The 26,337-nt window shown below is 39.8% G+C and overlaps 1 protein-coding gene across 1 annotated transcript in view; it reads right to left on the bottom strand.

Annotated features, from left to right (window-relative positions):
• The window catches only part of dpysl3 (dihydropyrimidinase like 3), a 44,759-nt gene extending 19,074 nt beyond the window's left edge, over nt 1-25,685 (bottom strand). Inside the window, 6 exon segments of the mRNA XM_038709099.1 lie at nt 1,091-1,152; nt 1,691-1,855; nt 3,597-3,764; nt 3,767-3,780; nt 5,367-5,455; nt 25,305-25,685. Coding sequence (XP_038565027.1) covers nt 1,091-1,152; nt 1,691-1,855; nt 3,597-3,764; nt 3,767-3,780; nt 5,367-5,455; nt 25,305-25,670 — 864 coding nt within the window. The 5' untranslated portion in view covers nt 25,671-25,685.
• Nucleotides 25,686-26,337: the final 652 nt, after the last annotated feature.

The following is a 26,337-nucleotide window of genomic DNA, read 5'->3' as shown; positions in this document are numbered from 1 at the left end:
TTTAAAATCCTGCCTGGCTGTTTACACAAGAATCAGACACTCCTTTTTATCCTAGGGGTCACCCTGAAGCCACAATTTAAAAGAGGCCCACAATTTACATGATGTCTACCACGACACACTGCAATTATTGTGTGTGGTCTCCAGAAATGGTTAAACTCATGTGGGATGAGCTTCAGTTGTTGTTATGTTGCTGTGCCACAGTTCCTTAGTGAGCTGCATGACATCAGTGTTTCTAGCTGGACTATTTCAGTTGCCTCATGCGCTCCTCTGACCGATCAAATTATCTATGGCTGCATGAGAAAGGTGAACAATTGTGCCTCACACTGTCTGGACTTGCAGTTTAAACTCACACTGTACTTTACAGGCTGCATGTTACATACGGATAGGGTATGTCAATGATGAATGTTGAGTATTATGGTATAATATTATATTCCAACCAAAATGTCATATTTTACTCACTTTTTTAGACACTGTCACTGCATAGAGCCAAGCCACTGCCATGTTTTCATGCTCTTTGACTATTCAGTTTCTCAGCAAGTCAGCAGTGATGGATTATATTGACAGCAATTGTTCATATTGGATTGCTTAAATAAGATAATGATATTTAAATTACACACTAGGTGAAACCAAGATAATACCACCCCATGTTCATACAAGCCGCGAAAAGATCCCTTCCTAACGCAATTCCAGTGTAAGTGATGGGGAACGAAAGCCACAGTCCTCATTTCCTGCAAAGTTAATATTGGGGCTTCAGTAATCTGAAATAGCTAAATCAAGTGTTACACTGACACAGCTGTCTTGCTGAGCTACAGTGGAAGGGAATTTTGTACTAAAAGGACTTTTGGAAGTCACCAACTTGATTTGTCTATGTCAGTCTGCAGAAGTCTCATATTAGCGTATGCATTTCTTCACAAAGGGAGAAGTGTGGATTTTGTCCCCCATTTCTTCACTGCCAGTATAGTGAGAAAAAAGAATTACAGTATGCAAAAACTATTGCGATGTACATATGTCTGTCTGGATTGTTTTAACTTAGAGTTGAAAAAATGTGGACTTGATCTTTACAGTGAGCACTAAGTTAAAGTTATTGTACCTCACTGTTGCTCATTTGGTAGTAATCCTTGTAAGCCATGTAGACCTGGAATGAGTTCACACCTGTAACAAAGGAAAACCACTTAAAGAAGAAAGCATGTGAACAATGGTACTTGAACCCCCCTAAAAAGGTCAAAGGTGGATATAAAAATGAACTAATAAGCATAATGTGGCCAGTCATTTTAAAGGTTGGACAGGAGTCCAATCTTGTAATGTTATCTGATTTTTTAATGGCGTTGCTTATTTGCCTGCCAAAATACTGTAAAATGTCTTTTATTCATCAGTTACACAGTTTGTATTTGTCTCTCTCTAAAACATATCATTTAGTTACATTTTGCAATAGTTAAACTATATTCAAATTAGTAGTGATTTTTTTTACTGCTAGAGGTTATCATCATCTGTAATTCTGAAAAAATACTTATTTTTAACTGCTGAAACTACAGTAGCAACTTCTGAACAACAATAAAAAAAAGGGAAGCATTTTGTTGTATTTAGCTTCCCAGATTTATTTTCATGCATTCTCCAATTAGAAGTGGCAACTTTGAAAACTACCCACAATCACTTCCGTAGGTAGATGTTATGTTGAGCCATTACAGCCTACCTTTCTCCTTGATGAGGTTATCCACCTCCTGCTTTATGCTGTCGTTCCAGTGGGTGATATCTACGTGGAAGGAGTAGTCGCAGCAGGCCTTTTCATCGGCCCACTGCCTCCACTGGTCATAGGCCTCCATCAGGCTACTACCGGGCTCTGGGATCACATGGTCCACTGGTGGAGATGGATGGTAGAGGGGAGGAGAGGACAGACGAATGAAGGAATGAGAGGACGAGGAAAGGAGGAGAGGGGAGGGGAAAGATTGGTAAGTTAAATCAAATGGATAGATGGACAAAGGAGTGAGTGGGGTGGGACAGTCATACATAGAGAGATGATGACAGGGTGATGTCAGGATTTGTCTGTTGGTGTTTCTGCTTTCTCCCTGTATAGTCTATCTTGCATAATCAGCTGTCTGTCTGAGTTCCTACAGTGCTCAGCCAGTGGGGATCAACCTTGTCAGATGTCACATTACATTTTGAACATCTTTGTCTGGATGTGGGTGTCCTTGATTCATTTAGGGGCCACTTCAAATGCGGATATTTTTTATGTAACCACCATGATCAATCTTTTAGGTTAGAGGCACACACAGGCAGTGGATTTTTACTGATGGGATCATCCCATTCTAAAAGTAGTTCAGTATGCAGTAAGGTGCTTTTGGTGACTGCAATGGCACATAACATATGGGAGTTCTTGTGTTACAACATTAAGTGTCTTGTATACACTTAATAAAGTGTATAAACATAATATTGCCAGTAAGATTTGGCAACAATTTCAGTTCAAATAGTCCCATAAAGGCACACCTCCCTGCTGAAACATTTATTTCAATATATAATTAATATATAGCAATATATGTGATATAGAACTTAGATGCGCAATAAACTCTGGTCTCCATTAGCTGACACAAAGCAATTCTTCACGTAAACTTAAAAAAATATTCACTAAGAAAATAAGTATTCTCAAGCACATTAAAATACAAACATGACAAAATACATAGATAGATAGTACATGTTTGCCTTTGTGCCTGCAAGGTGAATATTCCTTTTGTGAATATCTTTTGTGTCTGTTTTCACTTAAATAATTCATGGACAGTAAATCCTCATTGTACACAGCAGTATCACTGTGCACAAAATATCCCGCTCCATCTCATTCAGCTGTAATACAATAAGATCCCCTGCTGGCTCACCACCTGACAGGCTTCTTTATCTCATTAAAGATGACCCAATCTGCTTATCTGGTCTTTGCATGTTAATAGGATAGAGCTGGAAACGGCATTCACAAAAAAAATAAATCACTGTTTATATGTTGGCCATCTGAACTACTCTTTTGTTCATCATCGCGCAGGCACAACATCATCTGCTAGTTGAGACAGACATATACAGTATGCCATACACACAGGCAGATACTAACTACAGTACATGTTTTCACTTTCTCTCTCACCCACTAGAATATAATCCCTCTATGAATGGAGCCCATGAATAGAGATTACTACAGTAGCACGTCTGTTAGTGAATGTATCCGTTTAAACATCGAGCCACCGTGGCAGACAAGCAGCCACCTCAAAAGAAGTTAATGGTATTAATGAGACTGTGGTATCTACCAGCTGTTGGCTGCGATAGCATCTGGTCTGTCAGCAGAAGCAGACAAATAAACCCATAACATGCAAAGACGAGACACTCGTGTTGTATTTCCATGGGAAGAGTGTTTCGCTCCATGCCCCCTTTCTCAACCCAACCCCCTCACACTCTATGTATGGTCTTTTGTATGGTGCTTTTTTTTGGAGAGCTGCCCAAAAACAGCCCATCCCTTCTCTTTTCCTATGGTGGGGTGTCGGCCCTCCTTTTCCCCCTCTTTTTAGCTTTGGTCTCTGTCTGAAACGAAACTTTACAGTGTGGACGACCTTTCCTACAGTCCTTACCGATCATGGTCGTGCCCCCAGCAAGAGCAGCCTTTGATCCCTGTGCGAAGTCGTCTACGGTTGTGGTTCCACGGTACGGCATCTGGAAGTGGGTGTGGATGTCAATGCCACCAGGGATCACCATCTTTCCGTTGGCCTCGATGGTCTTCACCCCACCAGGCACGATCAGTTATCGCCGATCTGCCTGTCGAGGGCAGTTGATGCAGTTATTATTGTGTGATCAGATGTTGCCACAACAACTGATGTTAGTACAGACTTGTGCTACGCGATGACAATGAATTGAATCTGATTCAGGGATCAATGTCACTGCATTCAAATTACACTGATATTGTTTCAAGAAAATTAATATAACAAGTGATTCCAATGAGAAGTTCCTGAACACTGATGTGCCGGAGGTGGCTGATTTCTCCGTCGACCCTAAATATGTAAAGGTGTCACAACTTGATATTGGTAGGATGAAAAAATCATATAAAAACACTGACTGATTAAATTGACCCCCCACAAAAAAGAAAGCCATGCTTGAAGCAACACATTGTCACCATGTCAACACATCAACATTTCACCCCTGTTGTTCAGACTTCATAGAGGAGACCAGACAGACAGACTGGCGGGCAGAAACCAGTGTCTCTGTGAGTTTGCCAGCAGCCCAATGGTCCAGCAGGCATCTGTGTGTTTATTATGCAACACCAGGCTTTCTATGGGTGCCTCTCTCTGAGCTGCCTCACTAAGGGCCAGGGGGGACAAAGGGCCTATAACTGGAAAATCAAGTGGAAACAGAACAGGGGGAAAGAGAGTGACAGAGAGGACAGACTGATTCAGGGAGACACTACTAAGGGGAATTCAACCTAACTTTCCTCGCCTTGTCTGGTAGGGCAGAGACATGCTCATGCTAGCTCACGAAATAAGGACTAAGGACTAAAACTGTCTGTTTTCACCCTACTTTGTCTTTGACCCAACCACCACCAACATAAACCCTAGAAACAGGGACTATCACACATTCTGGAGGCAGAGTCCACTAGACTGCTATGTTTAGTTTGGGGTCATTTAGACAGTAATAGTAATTTTTGCACATGCCTTAAAGTTTCCCTGTTTCTCTGAGGGTGATGCAACCAATTGTACCTACTAGTGTCACTTGTCTCAAGGTCAAAACATCTCCATCACCTCCTCTTCTTATACAAATTAAATTCTAATCCTTATCAAACACATTAATAATGAATCTACTCATAAAGGAACATTGCGACTATTAGTTATGACAGCATTTTACTAACCAGTGCCACCTCTATTATAACATGAAACATGTAGTATATACACTACAGATTTCCAGGGGACTACTTTTTGCATTTGCTTTTGGTCAGGCAGAAGAAGATTATCCTTGTTACAGTGAAGTTTTTGGAAACCTGTGGGCTTGTGCTTCTTGCCCCGATTGATGTCATTCATGCAGATGACCCACGTCTCTACAACAATGGTTGGGAGTTTAATGTGACGATAGTGTTATGATGATGATAATAAAGAAGCGGAATTTCCCTTTAACATTTACACTAATTCACCTGGCCAACCCATCTGATGGAATGATCAAGATACTTAACCTTTTGCACATAGAAGAATAAGAATTGTATTTCTCTCAAAAATATTTTAATGGGAACTGATGAGATAACAAACAACTCCACTTAAATACAGCAAAAGTATGATGAGCCTGAGTAGGAGTAGAGGGATGAAAGCAAATGGGAGTGAATAAAAGCAGAGCAGAAAGTAGGACAGCGGAGGACTTACTTAATAACGCCATCCTCCATGTAGATATCGGCATGGAAGGACTGGTCATCATTCACAATCCTCCCGCCTTTGATCAGAAGCCGGTCACTCTGTAGAGAAAGGGATGGTAAGAGAGTAAAATAGCAATGTTATAATTCAAAACAAATTTCTTCTGACAAAGATGTAGCTTGGCTTTAAACACTGTGAAGTAAAGCTTAATTGGAGGATCACTTCTGCTGGACAATGTTTTTCTATTTCCCCGTTGTTAAATGATGTCCTTTTTCCACCCAGAGGAGATGAACAATGTTTCATTCATTCGTGCCAAGGAAGAGACGGGTCATGTTTGTCAGTCTTGTCCCATGCAAACACACCACATGCAGTTTGGCTATGGACTACCCTGTGGGTCTGCCCGCCCAGCACTCACTGTACCCCCCAATCCTCCCGCGCAAGCAACTGATGATATTTTCAATTTTTTATTTATCCTTGTTAATCAAGGAATCAAGGTAATTTATTTGACATTTTACAAGACAGGGTTTTACAATAAAACGTAAGTTGTAGCCTTTTCATGCTACACATACACATAGAAAATATATACAAATATTTAAATTTTGAATACAATACAAATAAGGGCGGCACGGTGGTGCAGTGGTTGGGACGACCGGGTTCGAACCCCGGTAATACAGGGGCCAAAATAAGATTACTGGTGCACAAAGCAATGATTGTCACCACCATCATGGTATCCGGTACAAATCTGACTGGATAAATATGGGAGTGCCAGTTTGGTCAGACACGAGCTTCACAAAATCAGCAACTAGAAAGTTGTTCATAAAGATAGAGAGAGCAGCTTTCACTGTAACTTGTATTTCCCTGCAGTAAGATGACCTGCCATGGTGATAACATTTTGGAGGATGACAGTTTGCTGTTGGAAGCAGAACTGAAGCTGCTTTTAAGGACTGATCATGGATTAACATCTTAGCCATGTTTATCCAGATTTTGTTATGCAACAATACTGACAGTGTGGATGTTATTTTCTCAGTATGATCCATTTATCCAACAGACCAAATGCAATCGCCAATATCAATCCTTATCACTGAATGTGATGCACACACAAATAAACCTACAAAGCCTTGTCGCATCTGAGGAACCGCTCAACCTCACATCTTGTAATATGGTCTGATCTGGGCGTTGCCGTGACGCCACATAGTCAGACATAAAATCTGCTGCTGCTGCTGCACCACACACTGACTCTAGCAGACCGTTGTCATGGTGACGGGTTGACTGCAGGGAGACAGACGAAAGAGGAGGGGAGACTGGGCGGCTGCTTTTGCTGACTTGTGAGATAGCTAGTTCGGTGAACAACTGGGTGTTGAACAGGATAGAGAGGAGTTGTTAGTCGGTAGATGGGTTGATGGTTGGGTGATCTGTAGGCAAACTGTTCATGTAAGCTGGTGGTTAATTGACAAGCAACACGAAGATAGGCTGACAGTATTATTTGAATAATGGATGCATTGTTCAAATAATTTTTCAAGCAAAAACTCTCAAAATTAGCTGGTTTCGTCTTCTCAAGTGAGAAGACTTACTGCTTTTTTTGTCTTATAAAATACTAAACTGACTTGTGCATTTTCGGTTGAGTTTTCTGCCAAAATAAGTGGCTGCTGCAGCTACTTCCGCCACCTCAAACTCCTCCTTACAAGCTAAGCTTTGGGGATCATTCTCCCAGCAAATCCCTGTGTGCTCAGATTCTTCAGGGCAGAGCCTTTTTTCTCACTAATTGTAACCATAAATTGTCACTTCCCAAGTGTATCTGACCGAAAATACATTTTATTCATCAATTATGGTAATGAATTCATCATTAAGTAAATTATTAAGCACAAATGCTAACCTTTTGATGAAACCAGCCAGAGATGGGGACTTGAGTTTGAGACTTTGACTCCAGTTGTATTTAAATGACTTGAGACTTAGCTTGAGACTCATCCTCAGAAGACTTGAGACTGTACTCGGACTCGAGATTTGGCACTATCCAAAAAGATTTGGTGCATTAATATTAACGAAATGTTAGCATACATGTTTTGCTTTATTATTGCATTCATAATGTTAGCAATATTTTCCTGTTACCCTGAGTAACGTTAGTCTATAGGCCTATCCATTTTTTAAACGATACTTGGTCGATACTGTAGTATGTATATGTTCCGAGGCAAAATACAGTTATTAACTTTAAAGGAAAGCTTTCATTCTCTATTATCTTTATATTGCATGTAGCCTCTTTAATGTGATCATAAACCAACCTGCTGATGCTGTATGTTAATAGATAATACTGTACATGCTTTGTATTCCTTAGATATACATAGCTATGCCGTGTTCTAAAAAGGCCGGGTGGTATATAGAAGATGATGTTAGACAGATTGACTTGGACTTGTGACCAAAGACTTGAGACTTATCTTGGACTTGTAAGCATCTCTGATACCAGCTTCTCAATGGAAAGATTTGCTGCAATTCTCTGTTTGGCATTTTAGGTTGAATGTTTTGGCTGTTCTGGGGACAAGAATGCAATGTTATACATTAAATGACAGATCAGTTAATCGATGATAAAAATAACTATTAGTTACACTTCATCATGAACATTATCTATCTTCTGTATAGGTAAAGAAGACACTTACTTCAAATACTTAGTAATATCACACTCTATAAAATAGCAGGACTCAAGTCCTTACCCGGCTAAAACAGACTGACTTTCATATTTTCCCATCAGTACATGTGTGCAGGCATTTACACCCCTGGCTGTGAACCCAGTGTTTCATCACTGTAATGAACTGCAGCCACTCCTTAACAAGTCAGAAAAAAGGAAAAAACACAACATAAGTATGTGGCTCAAATGATACAAGCTTAATATCTGCTGAGCTCATAAACACACACAATGTTTGTATTACTGTGTATTTGTGTGTATGTGATGTAGATGGTGATGGAGTAGTGTGAAACAGAGCCCAGAGCCTTCCCAAGCAACCACACCCTGAAGCAACACATTACAACACACAGTAATCACTGGCTGGAACATAGCGCCAGCATAGATCATACTGTAGAGCATGCTGCCATAGAACTGTCAATCATTAGCTCTGAGACTAATCTAATTTTGAACTTGAATATAGAGTGCATACTCATAACTTCATTTCACCTTTCATGGAAGTACAGCAATGTGATTCTAAGTCTGATTCAGATAAAAAAAAAAAAATACACTTCAGACCAACATATAATCAAAATCAGCACCTTAAAATCAGAAACCTAGCTTCATCACAACATCACGAATCAATTAACCACTAGCTTTGACAATACTTAGAATAAATGACTACACAATTACAGTAGCTAATAAGTCCATTGGTCAATCAACAAGCAAAAAAATAAAAAAATTGACAACAATTTTGGTATTTGATGCATTGTTGAATTCATTGATCAAGCAAAAATGGCCATCATTCATTGTTTCCATCTTCTTGGATTTAAGGAATTGTCATTTTGTTCTGTTTTGTATCATATCAGTTGGTCAGAGAACTTTTTAAAATAGGTTGTCATTTTATAGACTGGATGGGGAAAAAATAACCAGTCGTGAAAAAAACATTAGCTGCAGCCCTCATACAGTAATACTAGAGTTCAATACAGACCTACTCTTATCAACTGCATCAGACGAGTAAAGATTTTTTTATCTGATTTATAATACTGCAGTGAGGGGTGTGCCCTTGTGCATGGGTGCCTTACGGAAGAGTTTTAGCAGTCTCTCTCTCTGTCTCTAACACACACGCACACACACTCATATTCCCCTTTGTCAGTTTCTGCCCACTCTCCCTTCTGGCCTATAACAGCATGCAAGATACCACAATCATTTGACAATCAATAGCTTTCCATTTCCATTACAACACAGCAACTGTCAGTCTGCTGAGTTCAGTATTCCCCAGTAAGTGCATCTGCCAATGAAATACTTAATGAACTAGACTTGACATATGTCCAGTAAGTGGAAAACTAGATGTTAAAATGCTTAAAGTCAACAACTTAAATCATCATTCAAAAATGTAACTGTACAGATATTCTGAATGGCAACAAGCATGACCAAACTGTCAAATAATTTCATGAACACATTACTTAAATCTAAGTGGTAGTACTGTTTGGCAAGGCAGTATGGGTAACCAAACTGTCAAGCTTTGTCAAAGACACATAATCTGAGACAGGAGTTTTTTAATCAACACTTCTTAGTCTCACTTCATAAATCTAAATGCCGACCTAGCATTCATTGCGGTTTTTTCTTGGAATCTATGACAAATAGGCTGCCACATTTGCCAGTGCTCATGTCATTCAACCACAAACAGCAATATGTTTCACTCCTGACGTTTCATAGAAAATATAGCAAGTGACGGCATGCTGTTTCCTAGTGTTGCCACAGTTGTGAAGTCAGTGTGTTTCAGAATTTATTTCATTTTTTCCAAAAATAATTTCTCAGCATTTCTGCCTTAGTCTATAAGAAGAGGGATCTGACACGGGGCAAAATGTCCTTTACTATAAGTGGGCATATCGTGGGTATACACCCCAGCCAATCATGCCACCAGGAAGTCCTCCTTTAACTTTCACTAAGTTTTTACAATTTCAAAATATAACAATTTTCTTCCTTGCGTAACAGAAACTCTTGAGACAGTATAACCATTTGTGCTATTACGTGGTTATGGGAATAAACCTAACCATTTGTTACAACATTAACGAGACAGCACCATCCACATAATGAACAGATACCGCAGTCATAATGCTGTTTGAGTATTTGTTGCAGCCCTTACTGTGGCAAGGACAATTTAATGGCATTCAGTGGTTGTTGTGGTATTCACATGACAGCATCTTGAATCTGAGATGGGACTGGATGCCCACTAGTGTTTCAAGATGGTGGACTTTGATCGAACAAGTCTTGATGAGCAACAAGAGTGAAAACTATATAATAAAGGAAAGCCTTGTTACCTAAGACATGCTACTGCCTTCTCCAGCGCAGCTGTTTGCACCATAATGGATATTGATTTCAGTTGATTGTTGCCACACTTCCCTGTGAATCCTTGATGGATACTGATTTCAACTCATATTCCCTACCTTGTTTTAAAACATTTTCTTGGTTACTGTTCCCCACATTCAATGCTCTGAACAAAACTGAGACTGCGAGGTCACCCCACCAATTGTACACTGGACGTACAAACAACAACAACAAACAAAAGGATTTCTCTTTTTGTTGGGTTTAATACATAGGACGCAATGAGATTCTGCTTCACAGGGACACCTCTTATCTGAAGGCAAATGCTAAAGTTAGGAAGCCAGCTAGTCTGCATGCTCAAGACAGTATTTCAGATGCCACTGATCAGAATTACATAAAGATCCAACTTATACCGCTGGTTGGATTTTCATGGAACTTGTGATAACAATGCATCTTGTATTTTGAAGTAATCTATCATGTGAAAAATACTTGTTTTTTGTACCGGTCTGCCCTACACTACCTGTACACTAGGAGTTGTGAAAAATACCATGCTCCATTCAGAGATCATTCGGTTTTGGACTGGAAGAGGCAACTCTCAAACTGGGACAAACCCATTGACCAGACATTGACCAAATAAAGTGATTTTCTGGGTTTCCCAGAATAAGCAGCTACAGCTGTGAAGAAGAGCCACAGAGCATGTAGAGGTACAATAAGACTGTGGAACCTACATGTCTGTCGCTTTCTAAAGAGATTCATTTAGATAGCTTGTATGCTGTGTTGCATTCTTCAATTCCATGCATCCTACCTACGCGTACAAGAAAATACAACAAAAGGAAGTCTTTGCAACAATTAGTTTCATTCAAAGCATATTTTCTGTTAATGTCATGTTAACAACATGATTGAATTTTGTCATCTCATGTCCAACCGGGTTTTTTCAGAGAGTAGTTTGAGACATGTTGGTTTTAGAAAAAATAGTAACATAATTAAAGTATATTAGACCACAAAGATGAAAACTATCTTAAAATAGAAAGAGAAAAAAATGGATTAGTCCACTTGGGTTAGAATATTTACAAGACATCGATGATGATGTTGATCCTAATTTGCTCTGACCTTCTAGGGTCACTGACCATGTCCTCGTTAGGCAATCGTGTCACTGTTAGAGCATAATCTCACTTGATGAGCTGTACATAGCAGCCACAGGAAATAATGAACAATATAGTTGTGTTCAGAACAGAAAGTGGAGCACAAATTTTACCGCTGAACTGTGCAGTCAGTGTCTAGTCGCCAAGCTGTTACTAGCCAATAAAAAACAAAACAAAACTGTGCAGTACAAATTTAAGGGCCAAAACAACACAACCTGTAAAGTTGTAGAGTCAAATACATCTATATAAAATATCTGACTAAGAAAAGATGACATGATGAGGATCTAAACCCTAAATGATGGAAACATAAATAGAAATGTAGCAGTGAGACAGCTTAAAGGTCAATGATGTGCTTTTTCTATCGTTTTAAGGATAATAAATACTAATTTTTGTGTGTTTGGGAGAAACAATGTAAACAAACGACTGTTGGGATTTATACTGCTCCAACCATCACAAATGTTTCTTATTCATCTCCACTTCCGTATGGGTAATTGTTTATATGTGTGCGTGCGTGACTGTGACCTACTCTCAACACTTTGTCGCTGGCTAAACAGTAGAGGATTTGGTGTTTTACTACTGTAAGTAGTGCAGGATTCCTTCAGCTGTTTGAGAGTCAACAATTTAGGGCAGTTGGAGGGGGATTAGCCAGGGTTGTAGCTTGTAACACGTCACAAGTAACACAAAGGACAAAAAAGTAGGTTTATTTTTTATTTGTCTTATTTATGTTGTAAAGATTATGTTCATAGATGCTTTATGAATAAATCATATTGTATATTTTGTACCTAAGTTATTGGAAAAGGCAAATCATATGCAGCGCCCAAGTGGTTTAGTTGGCTACACGTCCATTTCAAGATAACAGCAGATTCAGGCAACAATATTAGGCAAGGCAGCTCAAAAGTATGATAAAATAAAGTTTTCAATACCTTAATGTAGATTAAACAAGTTAAATAATTGTATTAAACAGAAATAGTTAAATTAGATATAATCAACATGCAATGCAAAGTGCATTCCTTAGAAATAACAAGTTGCATGGTCAGTGACAATTTCCAACTTGATGCATAGCAGGTGGTAAGACTTATTATTCAAAAAGAGACTTGAGACTTGGCTTGGACTTGCAGCATAAAATGACTTGTGAGGATCTCTGGCCTGCACAAACTAAACAATATTAAAACACAAATTAACTTGTACTTATTTTATGGGAGTAACTGTATTTTCAGTACTCTACCCACAACTGGGATTAGCTTTAACACAAGCATCATGCAGAAATCACAACTGAGGTCAATCACATATGCTTATAAAACGCCTGTTCCAAGTTGCTTAAATCAAACAAATATATACAAATGCCTGTTAATAATATAAAATACTAGAAATCTGCATGGCTTAGAAAACTGTGTGCTTACATCTGCTTTACTCTTCTGAAGCATTTTAATGTTTTAGGTCACTGAAAAAAAGGAATTAATCCCTTTTGTTTCTTCCTCAACAGCATCTTCCCTCTAGTGCTGACAAACTCATCTATTACATTTCTGGCAACAAAGTAGAGTAAAGTTCTGCTGGAAAAAAATATTGTCATTCAACTCTAAAAAAACAAAGCACCAGAAATAAAGCACCTCTCGCTGCACAGGAAACTGTCATTTTCTTTTACACAAGCCAGTAGTAATCAAAAATAGACGGCAGGATGTTGTTCTTGTACTACTACGCTGATATGGACTGACAACATTTTTCCACTTCCACCAGACTGGAGGGAGAAGTATTCATAAACTGGGATGCAAATTAATAATAGCCTCTCCTTTTGTGCTTAATAAGTGGGAATCGTCCTGGAAAACTCCATGGCTAAAAAAAAAAACAAGCCAAAGGGGCAGAGGACATTAGAGGAGACTTTTGTGTGGGTGGAAAGAGCAGAGGGGAGGCAGGCAGGGACCAGTGGAAGAGGGAAGCCATCCTGAATGTGCACTAGTGCCTGTGCTTCAGCCCCGTTGCCTAGCAAGCAAAAATATTTACTCTTTACCCAAAAACTGCAGGGATTTTTTTTCACATTCTGGAAAAGTGAAAACAATGAGACTTATCAATCTATATTAATTGCAGCTGCTCCTGCCAGCCACGGTCATAGAGAAATCCTGCTTGTCTGCAATGTTGATTTTGTCATAGGCTGCACTGGTGTAACCATGGCAACAAAAAAACTCATATGTATCTGATCTAGCCAGACAGGTTAAAAAAGTATAAACTCTCTCAGTTAAGAAGTCTGTTTGTGTGTGACTGACTCTAAGTGTGTGTCAAATCACATCCCCACCCGAGAAACCAAACAGTGGTTGTATTTTCCTGCCATCACAACTGTATGTTGGTCGCCATGGTGAGTCGCATGGCAACGTCTGGGTGGCCACGGGGTATTTTGTTTGAATTCAAGCCCACTTTGCTGCAGACTGCGGGGTGATGGCGCACTCTGGTGTGGCGGAGCCCTGTTTTGTGGTGCATCAACAAGGGGGAACGGGTTTCATGTCCCGGGCAGAGTTGCCGTCTGCCGGCCGTGTTTCATGCCCACAGATGCTTGTTCCAGCTGGAGGGGATTACTGATGACATGTACCAGCCTGGAACAACACTGAGGGTGCTGTGAGCGGGTATGAGGGAAGGGAAGAACCACACCTAGAAATCTGACAGAGCCACTCTGGCGGAAAGAAGACGTAAGGACAGCTTACAGCTGGAATAGAATGAATAGGCATAGAAATACAGAAGAAAGTCTGGGACGGGAGGAGGGTTATAAGCAGGTATAAGGTTGTTGTGTGGAAGTATGTCCATAAAATTATTTTATGGCATCAGCACTTACTGGTGAGTTGTTTATCGACTCTGGTATGGCTGGTTTATTTGGTAAATAAAGTGAGTGTGGAACTTTACAAAGTTAAAGGAAAATGACCGCTGCTGTCCTCTGTGGAGCAAGCTACTACTTTTGAACCACCTTTTAAAAAACACTACCAACATTATTGGGGACTTATTATTTCTTCTGATTTCACATTTAAGTTTCTGATCAGTTTTAATACTTAATGCTAGTGGTAGGGGAAAAAATAATTTCTTAGACGATTTTCTAAATAAATAAACTAACTAGATTACTTTTCCCAGATCTAATGGTTATAGCTCCTACACAGTGGACTTTAGTGCAAGTTAGTCTTGAAGCTTTTTTTTTTTTTTTACTGGAAAACAACGTTTTCTTGGGGGAGGACAATCAAACCCGTACGGATTGTTACAGTTGCTTTGTTTTAAAAGGACCAAGTGGTCAGACGGTGAGGAAAAAATAAAATCTTGTATAGAAAAAAACATCTAATCAAATCGAATCATGAGATGCCTAGAGATTCCCACCCCCTACTTAATACCCCACTTTTTATACTATTATGGCCTGCCTTTTTTCACCAACAGCCATCCATCCACCGTGACCTCCTCCCTATGTGGACGTTGGCGCTCCATAATAATGTCACGTGACCCATCATAATTACTATAGACGCTACAGGGCGCTGTCACTTGGACGTAAACAGATGTCGTTTTGGAGCACTTGCTAAAAAAAATGTGGCTGCTGTTCTTACCCCAGTGTTTGATCCAGGTATTATTTCTAACGGAATAACACATCCTGTTTTATTGCCATTACCAATGGTAACCACAGGTGTCGCCAAATCAACAAGGAATTACACTTTAAGGATTATAACGTCAATCTGCTGGGGGGAAAAAAGTGCTACAACATGGTATGTTGATAGCAAAGACTGATGAAAATAGTAAAGCAGTATTAAAACTGTGCTTCATCACATCATGTTTGAAAGCCAATTAATTAGTCCCCTGTGAACTGAAGTGATGTGAAACCACCTTATCTCTGCTCTTGGTCAAGGACATCAATGAGATACTTTGTACTGTGGTAGCAGCTGAATGTCAAATGAATGTCTAGTTAACACATTGGTTAGAACTGGGTGGAGCTTACCTTTGCCAATTACAACAATCTCCCAACTGAACATTTTAACTTCACTACCAAGATAGCATGTTGAGGCCATCAGACAGCACACAACTCATTCATTTTACAAATTCTTCCAGTGCGTGATTTCTTGCCTCAGTATCAAACTACAAAGAGAGGAGACAGATCTTATCTTGGTGAGTCTAAAACTCTGTGTTGCAGCATCACTTACAGATTTTGTCTGTGTATGTGGGTGTTTTGACATAAATATCATGCCTTCTGCAGGTTTAACAACCCAAAATTCTACAATACAAGAAAGCTAAAGAAAAAAAACTGAACCTCCCTGTAGGGGGTTGATAAAATTAAAATGTCCATCCTTATAATGGCTGTGTGAAACATGCCATGGAAGATTCTGGCCCACTTTAGCATTTTACAGAGACATACCATACTTAAAGAGTAAATACATCAAGAGGCTGTGCTCAGAGTACAGATTCTGAATACAAAAACCCTACAGGCTAGAGCTACCCCCGTCTCCCCCAAAATCACCCCTTCGGTGTAATATCAGCTGAGGAGACGAGACAAAGGCTGTGTCTCCACTGCCGAGCAACACACCCCTGACTGCAGCCTGAGCTGCAACAATGAAAACTGGAAGGCAGGCATTTCAGACTCACATACACACACACACACACGCACACACACACAGAGGAGAGGGAGTGGGAGAGGTTTCTCTGCAGTTGTAACACCCACCAGCACCCAGCTGGCTGGCTGTGTAACACCAACCTGCCCTGAATTCAACCTCCATCCTAGATGCCCTGACTGACTGAGTCTGAATCTTTCTCCTTCTCCTGATGCAAGCGCCCCATTACAAGGCTGGCTTATCGCGGCTGATCACAAATGGGCGTGTATTTCCCCCACCGCTCCTTTTCCTCCTCTCCCTCTCACTCCCCTCGGCACCAACCTGCAACATGAACCCATGTCCGTAATCAGCAGGGCATACATTTCATTCGTAACATTAAAATACATAAGGCCCCTTGTGTAAATAATGAGCTGATGTCCAAGAATTGCAATTCATTTTTACACCACTCGCTTTTGTTCAATTGTTTGCCAACTAATGGCCACAGGACAATATAATTAGGATTGTAGGATCATTAGGATACTTTGAAGTATGTCACTAAAACATTACATGCATGAAAATGGCAAGAGAAACTCATTGAAACAGAGACTATCATCACTTGGCCTATTCAATAGCCTCCCATATCATGGATCAGTCAGGCCCGAAATGATCCCCATAAGAGAGAAAGGGCATTCTTATCAGAATGGCTAAAATGTGATTTTAATTGCTCATATAAAAACACAGTAATTCTTTTGCTAAATGTAAGTGCATAGCATAAAGCACATTAAGCAATATTATAATAATATGATACCAAACTACATTTAAAAATCACCATAAACTCACAGCTATGCACTGCAGACAGCAGAAGTCCCTGCAGAAACATTACAGTGATTTTTCTTTTCTAATGGGCGAGCCGGCTCGCCACACGCATGGATCCCCTTAACAAAGAAGATGCAGGACACCTTTAAGAAAACGCCTCATCCTCCTGCCTAACCGTCACTATGGCAGCCGGTCATGCAATTTCATGGTGCGTATTTTTTCCAGCGGCTCCCTGCAGTCAAGTCTGACAACGGAAAGAAATTATTGGCCGCAAATGTTCCTGATCGCCGCGGCGATGCGAAACGGCAACGCAAGACACTGGTGATTTGCAACAGCACGCATCAAAGTTCCCACAGCCGATGGAGCAGAAAATAACTGTGCTACTCACTGTGATCTTCGGGATGTTCTTTTTTCCTTGGTAAGACATGTTTCGCTCGATTCCACCTTCAAAAGCAAGCTTTCAAAAACGATATTCCCTCTTTACGGATGCTGCAGCCTGGATGGGAGCTTCAGGGAATGGTCGCTCCTCTGTCAGTGCGATGTAAAGTGCCTCGCTGAGTGCTATAGGAGCGTCTGTGGTTCAGTCACCCGGCCCCTCCCTCAATAGGCTCAATTGGAAAGAAGCGGTGTCACAATCTTTCCACCGGAGGGCGCATCAGAGCAGCTGGTGAACGGCCTCAAGTCAGCATCCAGTTGTCTGCATTACTGGGCTGTCGCACATTTTTCTTGCACATAGGCTATTGGCTACAGCATTAATCCAACATTAGTCATTATTGACCTATCAGAGAGTTTTCCTGCTTCAAAAATAGCTAATAAATCTGATCCAGCTGGTCTGTGGTCTATTCTGTATCTGTGTGTATCACTGCCAAAGTCACTAAGGGTTTTAGTTGATCAGAGTAGATTGCCAGCAAAGATTGTTTGATTGTGTGAAGAGATTGTGTGTCACTATAAGGCCAAAAGGAAGAAGCAAAAACATTACTCACTAATCCCTGCTATGTAGAAATCCCCATCATTATCCTCATTATTGCCATCCTAATTAACAACATTAGCTACCTACTGAAATGATTGATTCATTTATTTTATTCACCATACAGGCGTACACTGAATTACTTTTAAAATTGTCAATTACAAGGAAGGATAGTATATGACCAAACAAAAAAACACATTCATATTTGAAATTTAATATGTTCAGGTGTCTTACTTCAAAAACACAAGCAAATCTGTTCAGATAACACTAAATAAAAAAATAAAATCTTTAGCAATTATTATCTAAAGATTTTGATGTTTTGTTTTTCTGAATAGAGGAGGGGCAAAATGGTGTAGCAGCTGTCACTGAGCCTGCCCATGACATTACACACCCCACATGTCTACTCACCAGGACACACACACACAATCTCCCTCTCTTTGCATGTCCCCACCCAGCCATGTGTCTCTTTTGTTTGGACCTAAAGTGAATCCCCCTTCACTCCACCAGTCATTTCCTCCACCACTCCCCTCCTCAGCACTAATGCACTCATAATGAGGAGGCACATGACTGAGGCTGTGTGTGTGTGTGTGTGTGTGTGTGTGTGTATGTTTGTGTGTGTGTGTGTGTGTGTATACTATATACTACTACCATCAACTGGAGAACTCTCCCATCCCATTCAGTACACATATTTAATAGTTTTCAAGAAAGATTTAGGTTTACAACATAGAAGATTTAGAGTGTAATTTTAAAAGGTTTTATGAGAACAATGACGGCATCTCATCTCTCTTTTTTGTTTATTTGTAGTAAGTGTAAGCAATATTCATAAATCATTAACATTGTGACTAACATACTGAATATCACATCTCTGTAGGCATTTACAAGGTGTTTATGGTGAGATTTTCAGTTCATATACAGTTTATTTATAAGTTAACATAATGAAATCATTTAAACTTTGGTTATATCTATAGTATTTATGTTAATGCATTATGTGTGGTTGCATACATGTGCATACAATGTTTAGATAACCATGTTAAAATATTCAAGTGGACATGATTTCTCATGAAGTAATAAAAGTTATACATCACATTTACTATATATTTCCAAATATCTTTTAAATGTTTCTCTACACAAATTCTACATATAGGGAGGAGAAACACTCTAAAAATTGATATATTTTTTCACATAAATCAATAGCCACTGATTGTTTTCTCTCTGCCTTTGGCTACAAACAGGAGGACACAGCGTCTGCATGCTAACGTGTTCTTTCATGGCATTGAGTCAGTAAGGCATTACCTCAGCATTTCCAGGCTTTGGAGAAGGCATCAACAACACACTGCTACCTCTGCAGACCACATTAACCAGCTGACAATGACAGACAGACAGGACTCGGACAGATCAAGGATGCAGAAAAAGACTCAGGTCAACAAAGCTCCACCAGCAGATTTAGCACCTTTGTGGCCCCAAATGGAAAGAGAACTGACAAACGTCCACTTTTAATAGCCAGAAATCATGTTAAATTACATCACTAAAATATACAGATTAGCATGGTCATGTTTACTGGCTAATGAGTGATCTCTTCATACCAAAGGATACCAGAGAATTTAGGAAGGTAAAAGATCTAATGGTGAGAGCAGCTTTTTCTCACTGCCGTTTTTTAAGAGAAAATGTTAAACGTCATGCTTAGGAAATGTATTTATGGCTTCCTCTGGTGGAAAAGGGCAACATAAACACCAGCACACAAATTCCATTTGGGTAATGGGATAAATTTGTGAGAAATTTCTGCGGTACTCCAGCAATTTAGTAATGCGTTTCCAAAATGTTTGGGGACTAGAAAGATGAAAACAAGATGGTCCGTATCAAACCAGCAGAGGATGAGATATCCTCAGTCCCTAGTGTGAGTCAACTTTTAAAAATACTGGATCCTATATTTTCCAGAATGCAACTCATTATACACAAACTTCACACTCCATAATGTAACACAGTCTTATAGCACACATAGTGTATAGTTATAAACTTAAAGTCTCCAAGCCCAAACTGAGATAACCCTGCAGAGCCACAGAAGACACAACGCAACTGGCTGTGTACTCCTGATGACTAGTAAACGGAACACTATATGTAAATTTGATGGAGTACCCCTTTAATTACTGTGCAGTGATGCTCTTGGTGTCTTTCTGTGAATCAAGATTATAAGAAAATATTTTACCCACTGCAGCATTCAAAATAATGTGTGGCTCACATGCATAGGTGGGTTGCATAGGTACAATGGATAAGTGCATGTGGACAGGCTTAAACGTGTCAATGTGTATGAATGTTTGTTTACTGAGTGTGTGTGTGTGTGTGTGTGTGTGTGTGTGTGTAAGTGTATAAAGTGCTCCTCCCAGTCTGACTACCACCCTGCAGGATAACAAAGAGAGGGGGGTCCTCCCTGAACTAGCTCCCCTGGACATCTGGCAAACCACTCCCCATTGTTGCTGTTACAGCAGCTGATTAGATCACCAGACAGGAGGAAAGCAATAAAACCTATAATTATGATCATTGCTGTTTACTATGACCAAAACATCAGCACAAGCTTTTTGACTATCTAAATTATTTTACCGTAATCATAAAACAACCATGCATGAACCATAACAATAAAACAGTTTCAGCATTATAATGTCAATTACATTCTGAATGAATTGAAATCTGTTTACTGTAACACCTGTTTCACTTGAAAATGAAGTGGAAAATGTGACGCTCAATTGTCAGACATCAAAACAGGAAGCGTTTTCACTTGTCATTATTTTGCATGATACGCTGGTTAAGAATGACTGGCATGCAGAATGTACTAATGTCAGAAGAATAAGCATGTCCCGAGTCTGTTGTCAGTCTGATGTCTTCAAACAGTTTCCAAAGTAAGCAAAAAGCCCACACAGCCTAAACTCTCTTATGATTTCTGCTGAATCATCTGGTCCCTCAGGAGGGGCAATACTGCAATTCCACATCATGCCACATGGGGGGAAATTGGCTGCCTGCCACACTAAAGATGTCCACTGTTACATGTTTAAAGGAGAAACACAATTTTATACCATGATGGACTGTGGCATAAAGGATGTTAAAGGTCAGAAACAGATTACATTTAGATTTCAGGACAGTGGAAGTAAATATATTATTAGGATGACGTGAGGATTCAAATAGGTTAGTCAGGGTGCGTGCACCAGCCAAGTCCCAAACTGTCTGCTGTCAGGCTGTGAATCAATAGCAGCACAGGAATCAGTGGGGTGTAAATGATAAGGACAAACCATTAAGGACAAGCCAAAAATAGATATTTTAATACACTATAGACAAAATATAGATATAAACAGAGCTTTGTGGGTACAATCAGTCCCCATAACAACAGGGATGTAACTACTGCGTGCTGCTGAGTCTCCAATGAATCAGTGTTGGGACACAGTCTTGTTTTATGTGATTAGACATAGATCAAGCAAAATTCTAAATAAAAATTCTAAATGCCAAAATCATAAAAACTCATATCATCAGTACTGATTAGGTGTTTCTCCAAAAACATTACAGACTATCTCTTAATTAAAGTGCATAGTGAAAACAATCAAGAAAATGTTCTATTATATAAGACACTTCTTCATAAGGAGTTAATTATAAAGCAATATACACCATGTTGCCTAGTGTCATTCTAAACATGATTACAGTAAACACAATCGCTGCTGCTGATTTCCAACCAAAATTGAAGTCATGCTGATGATATGTTGATGCACTTAAGCAAACAATTACATTTTATTAGATTCTATGCCTCTATGACTTACTACTATTGTGTTACATCAGATCACTCCATAATGCCTAACTCTTTCCTGCTCCCTATAAAAATCTATTTGCTCCATTCATTCTTTATATGAGTATGTCTGTGCCAATATGTGGCCAGCCCTGCAATGACTTTGTGTGTGTGTGTGTGTGTGTGTGTGTGTGTGTGTGTGTGTGTGTGTGTGGTGTGTGTGTGTGTGTGCGTGTGTGTGTGTGTGTGTTTCTGCAAGAGCCAGAGAGAGAGAGAGAGAGACAGACAAAGGAGACATGAATCATCATTTTTGGTGCCCAGAGAGTGATCTCAGTCTGACATTCGAAGACTCCTTTCTTGCTCAAAGCAAGTGTAAAGTAATACAGAATGTTGTAAATATGCAGTGTGCCTGCTTGGAATCACATACAAATATTCTCAGCACATTTTCTTCCATACACCTGTTTTTGCCCACACTCTTGGAATCAGACATGATGAGAAGTGATATTGTATGAATTTTGGCGGCTCCATCATACTTTCAACTTCAAAGCTTTTACACATTTTTTAACTTTACTGAATTTTTTTATATATTTTTCATATATTTTTGGAGAAAAAAACAAGAAGGTATTAAAAAAAACATTTTGCAAGACTACTGTAAAAGACAGACTTGAGGATAATTGATTTTTGTTTTTTACGTATGTCATTGATGCTCTAATTACTGAATTTGGTTTTTGGAGGGGGACAGAGAGTTAACATTTGCTTCTCTTTGCTCTGTTTCATTCCATAGTGATGAAACAATAAAGCAGGAGTGTGGGACTTTTAAATATAAATTAACTACCTTTACTTTCAGCCTTCGCAAAACATTTTCACACAATGGTGATTAAGCCTATCACCTCCACTGAAATCTCTCTGTGTTCGCGATATATGGAGTTTTTAAATCTGCTGTCTGTGGTGACAATCCCACGCTGGCGCACCGGTAATGATGTGTTGTACATCAACCAGTAATGACTAGCTTACCAGAACTGAAAATGGGAGCAACAAAGAGTCATGCAAACAGCTCCACAATCCGCCATTGCTACAAAAAAAAAAAGTTCCATTGTAGAGAACATAATTAATTTAGAATTTAGAGTTTATTATTTATTTTGTTTTTTATGATTGTATAGTTTGCAGTCATGCAACTATTGGAGTGTGGCAGAGTCTGCGGCTAAAAAACTCAAATGCGTCCAAGAAAGGTTTCTGATGGTCCAGGTAAAAAAGAAACTCAGAGTTCAGAGGAAGAATTACAGTCAAAAAAAAGAAAGCGATCCACAAACATGGATAACCATTGGTGTAGCTTTTCCTCATTGGAGAGCGCTGAGAGTATGGAAGGGACTGACAACAGACACAATGTCGCATTACTGCTTTTGGATAGGTTAGTATTTGTGAAATATTAGGACTAAGCTATGTAGCAATTACATTTAATCTACCTAAATAATGGATTATTGTCTTAGGACTGTGGAAGTTTCTCAGTATTTTTGTAACACAAGGCTTGGGGCGAGCTCACCTGAAGGCATACATCATAAGCACGCGTCATAAGTGATTGTGTTTTACTCTTACTGCAAGAAGGGGAGACAAAAGTTCCTCACTGCAGGCTTAAAACCCAGCCTCTCCTTTAATCTCTCTTCAAAGTGCGACATACCCATATGACATCAATAAAACATGTTGCTAACTGAGAACTCCTATGCTGTTTAGCAACAATAGGCCTTTTTCACTCAAAAATACATTAATGATGGTTGAATTCCATTTATCTCCTTTGGTTTCAGGGTGCTGGTATTGCGCATGCTGCCTCACTGTCACACTGCCATGACTTACAGGGACACTTTAACAGAGACAATTTCAAAGTTATTAGCAACACCTCTGCTTTTCCTATTCAATTGAAAATATCTGCTTTGAAAAAGGCCTATCTGGCATATAGTTTTCCAGAAATTTGCTTTGTCATAAAATGTTAACCTACCACATTTGGTATTGGTTTAGGTAATGGGCCTCTAATAACTACTAATGATGTGTGACTCCTAAAAGCCCCACAAACCATGCAGTTCCTTCTAAACTGCCACAGCCACCATAATATTCAACTCCTGGATGATAGCAACCAAGCAAAATCACTTAGCAGCTTTTCCAAACACCCACTAAGAACACCACTGCAACTATTCCAACCACCCACAACCCCACAGCTTCCACCTGAAAACACCTCAGTAACCACCATGTTAGCAACACTCCAAATCCAGGAAAACAAAACATTTTACATACTTTCTGGTTTTATGCAATCAACCACACAAGAACCTCAAACTACAGCCTCCAAAGTGACTCCAGAGTTGAATTAACACATCTCTGACACAGTCTCAACAAAAACAGAATAATAATAGAACCTTCATAAAGATGGAATTTATAGCAGGTCTGCTCTATTACAGTATGTTTACTGTAATTAGGTGTATCTACTAAAGTGGAAGCTTTGTGTGGCGTTAAAAGAATTTGATTTTGGTTTCAGATTGGATTCATTTTTTAATCATTTGATGTAAAGCATGACTCTAAGACCACCTGAGGGCTGTACCATTGCTGCTTCACTGAAATCACTATTGTTTCTTATGTTCAGGCCTCTGTCAGAACAACATTCCTGCAACTTATTTGTTTTAACCTAGCCAGATGCACTAGGTGATTCAAAGCTGTTCTGCTTTTATTACAAATATATGCCACTAAAATGCACATGATTAATATATTCATTTTCTTGTTCTTGTTTTTTACTGTACATGTTCAGTAGGTTTTGAAGAAAGGGAAATGTTATATATTGCATTTTATGGTTATTACATGCCCAACCTATGTGAAATAACATCACATACAAACAAAAATGTAAACCAGGATGTAGTTGACACACTGCTATGATATCTCTGTCAGCACCTTTTTTTTTTAGCTATGTCAGTGGCTTGCATTTTAGTTTGTAGCTTTAATGGACCTACAGTTGTCACACAAAAATAGCAGGTCAATATATTGCTAAATGTGTGGGCAACACTTGTTGCATTTTGTTTCAGTATAATATTTAGCATCATGGTAGCCAGCTCTGTGGTTTCACTAAGGCAGATGTAATGTCTGCAGGAGCTCAGACATGCATTTTCATTTGCCCAGCCTTGAGGCTTTCCAGTCTTTCTCTGTGGCCTTTTCCCACCCATTTTATTGTCTTCCATTGGCTGACTTTCCCTGCAGTATCCTTCAAGGGTTTAGGAATTATACTAGCCAAACAAATGATTTAATAAATGTTGGCTGTGGATGGTAAGTCTGTCTAATTTCCCAGCCATTTTGGCAGACGTACAATCTCTCAGGTGAATACTTTTATTGTGGGCTTGGAATAGGTGGAGGACAGATTTTTTATTTTATTTAGGTGTGGCCCACAGCTTGACAGCATCATTGTCAATGTGGCATTTGTGACTCACTTAATTGTGCTTATTATTTGCAATTTTTGCAAAAGGCTGTAAGCCTGTACTGTCCCTCTTCATCTTTCATTAAATGTCATATTATTTTCTAATACTAACTAGAACGTTTTGTTCACCATTGAAGCATCATTCAATATCACTCTTTAAAAAAACAAAGACAGGTAACCAGAAGAGAAAAGAGTAAAACTAATAGGCACAACAGTGACACATACTGTAGAAACCAGTCCTGTCATTCACACATGCTGCATCAGTCTGCTGCCATTCATGCAAAAGTTACAGTCTTCTTACCTTTTCATCTCCCAGGTTTTGCAACACTTCTTTACCGCCGCAGGTTCTGATCTCAACCCGGGGTGAGTCTTTCCCGCTTTGCTTGTTTGCTGCGGGACTTTCCACACCAGGGGAGCTCCTGCTGTCACACGCCGGGCTCCTCGCCTCCTGACCGGTCTCTCGTTTGGCGGTCCTCGGGGTGCGGGAGCCCCTCTGTCCGACGCTCAGGGCATCAAAGTCTATGGTTTTACTCTCAAATGCGCCCTCGACGTTGCAAAACAAGCCGCCGTATTTCTGACGGGGCACCTGGTCGGCCGTGCCGGGTCGGGCGAGATAAACTGGCAGGTCGTCCTCTGCCTTTTCCCAGTTTCCCCTGCGCTCTGCCATGGTGGAGCCCTGCACAAGCGACCGAGAAAGACAGTTAAACTGGTGCTGAAGTGGTGTGTGCCTGCTTGTGTATGTGCGTGTGCGTGTGCGAGTCTTGCTGTGAGGAAGCAGGAGCAGACAGACAGGCAGGAGTTGAGTTAAAGCCAGAGGTGGAACGGTGCCTGACGCACAGGTAGCGTATTATGGTTTCTCTCATATAAAATTAGTTGATTTAAATACATTGTGGACTTTGGGTCCATACAGACTGTTGGGTAGACAGTTTGTACTTTAAATCAAACGCAACTGCAGTAGAGGGCAGAGTGACCAAGGGACCCTTTCATATGGGCATGTGTTATTTGGTTTAAGATCATCTACTATGTAGCCTACTGCAAAACTTTTGCGAATGCCGAGACAAATGCCTACCTCTCATTTCGGATGCCGTTTGTTAAGCTGGATATAAGAGTTAAACTATTGGTAGGCCTATTCACCCTTAAAACGCCACCGTGAAGCAGTGAAATAGTCTGCAGCCTAATATCGAAATTAACGAAGTGCACAGGTGTGCACTCAGTAGGTAACAGCAGGTAAAAGTGCGGACGGAGCTGTCCACTTTGTCGCTGTCCTTTCAGCACCACTTAAGACGTTTGATAATCTAGCTATACACCTGCGCTCTCGCTTCAAACCTCTTGGC

Source organism: Micropterus salmoides, unplaced genomic scaffold (assembly GCF_014851395.1).
Source record: "Micropterus salmoides isolate LMB-PRFRI ecotype aquatic unplaced genomic scaffold, ASM1485139v1 Ms_hic_scaffold_9, whole genome shotgun sequence".
Taxonomy (NCBI): domain Eukaryota; kingdom Metazoa; phylum Chordata; class Actinopteri; order Centrarchiformes; family Centrarchidae; genus Micropterus; species Micropterus salmoides.
The sequence above is the reverse complement of the archived record's forward strand: the minus strand, read 5'-3'. Positions and strand labels throughout refer to the sequence as shown.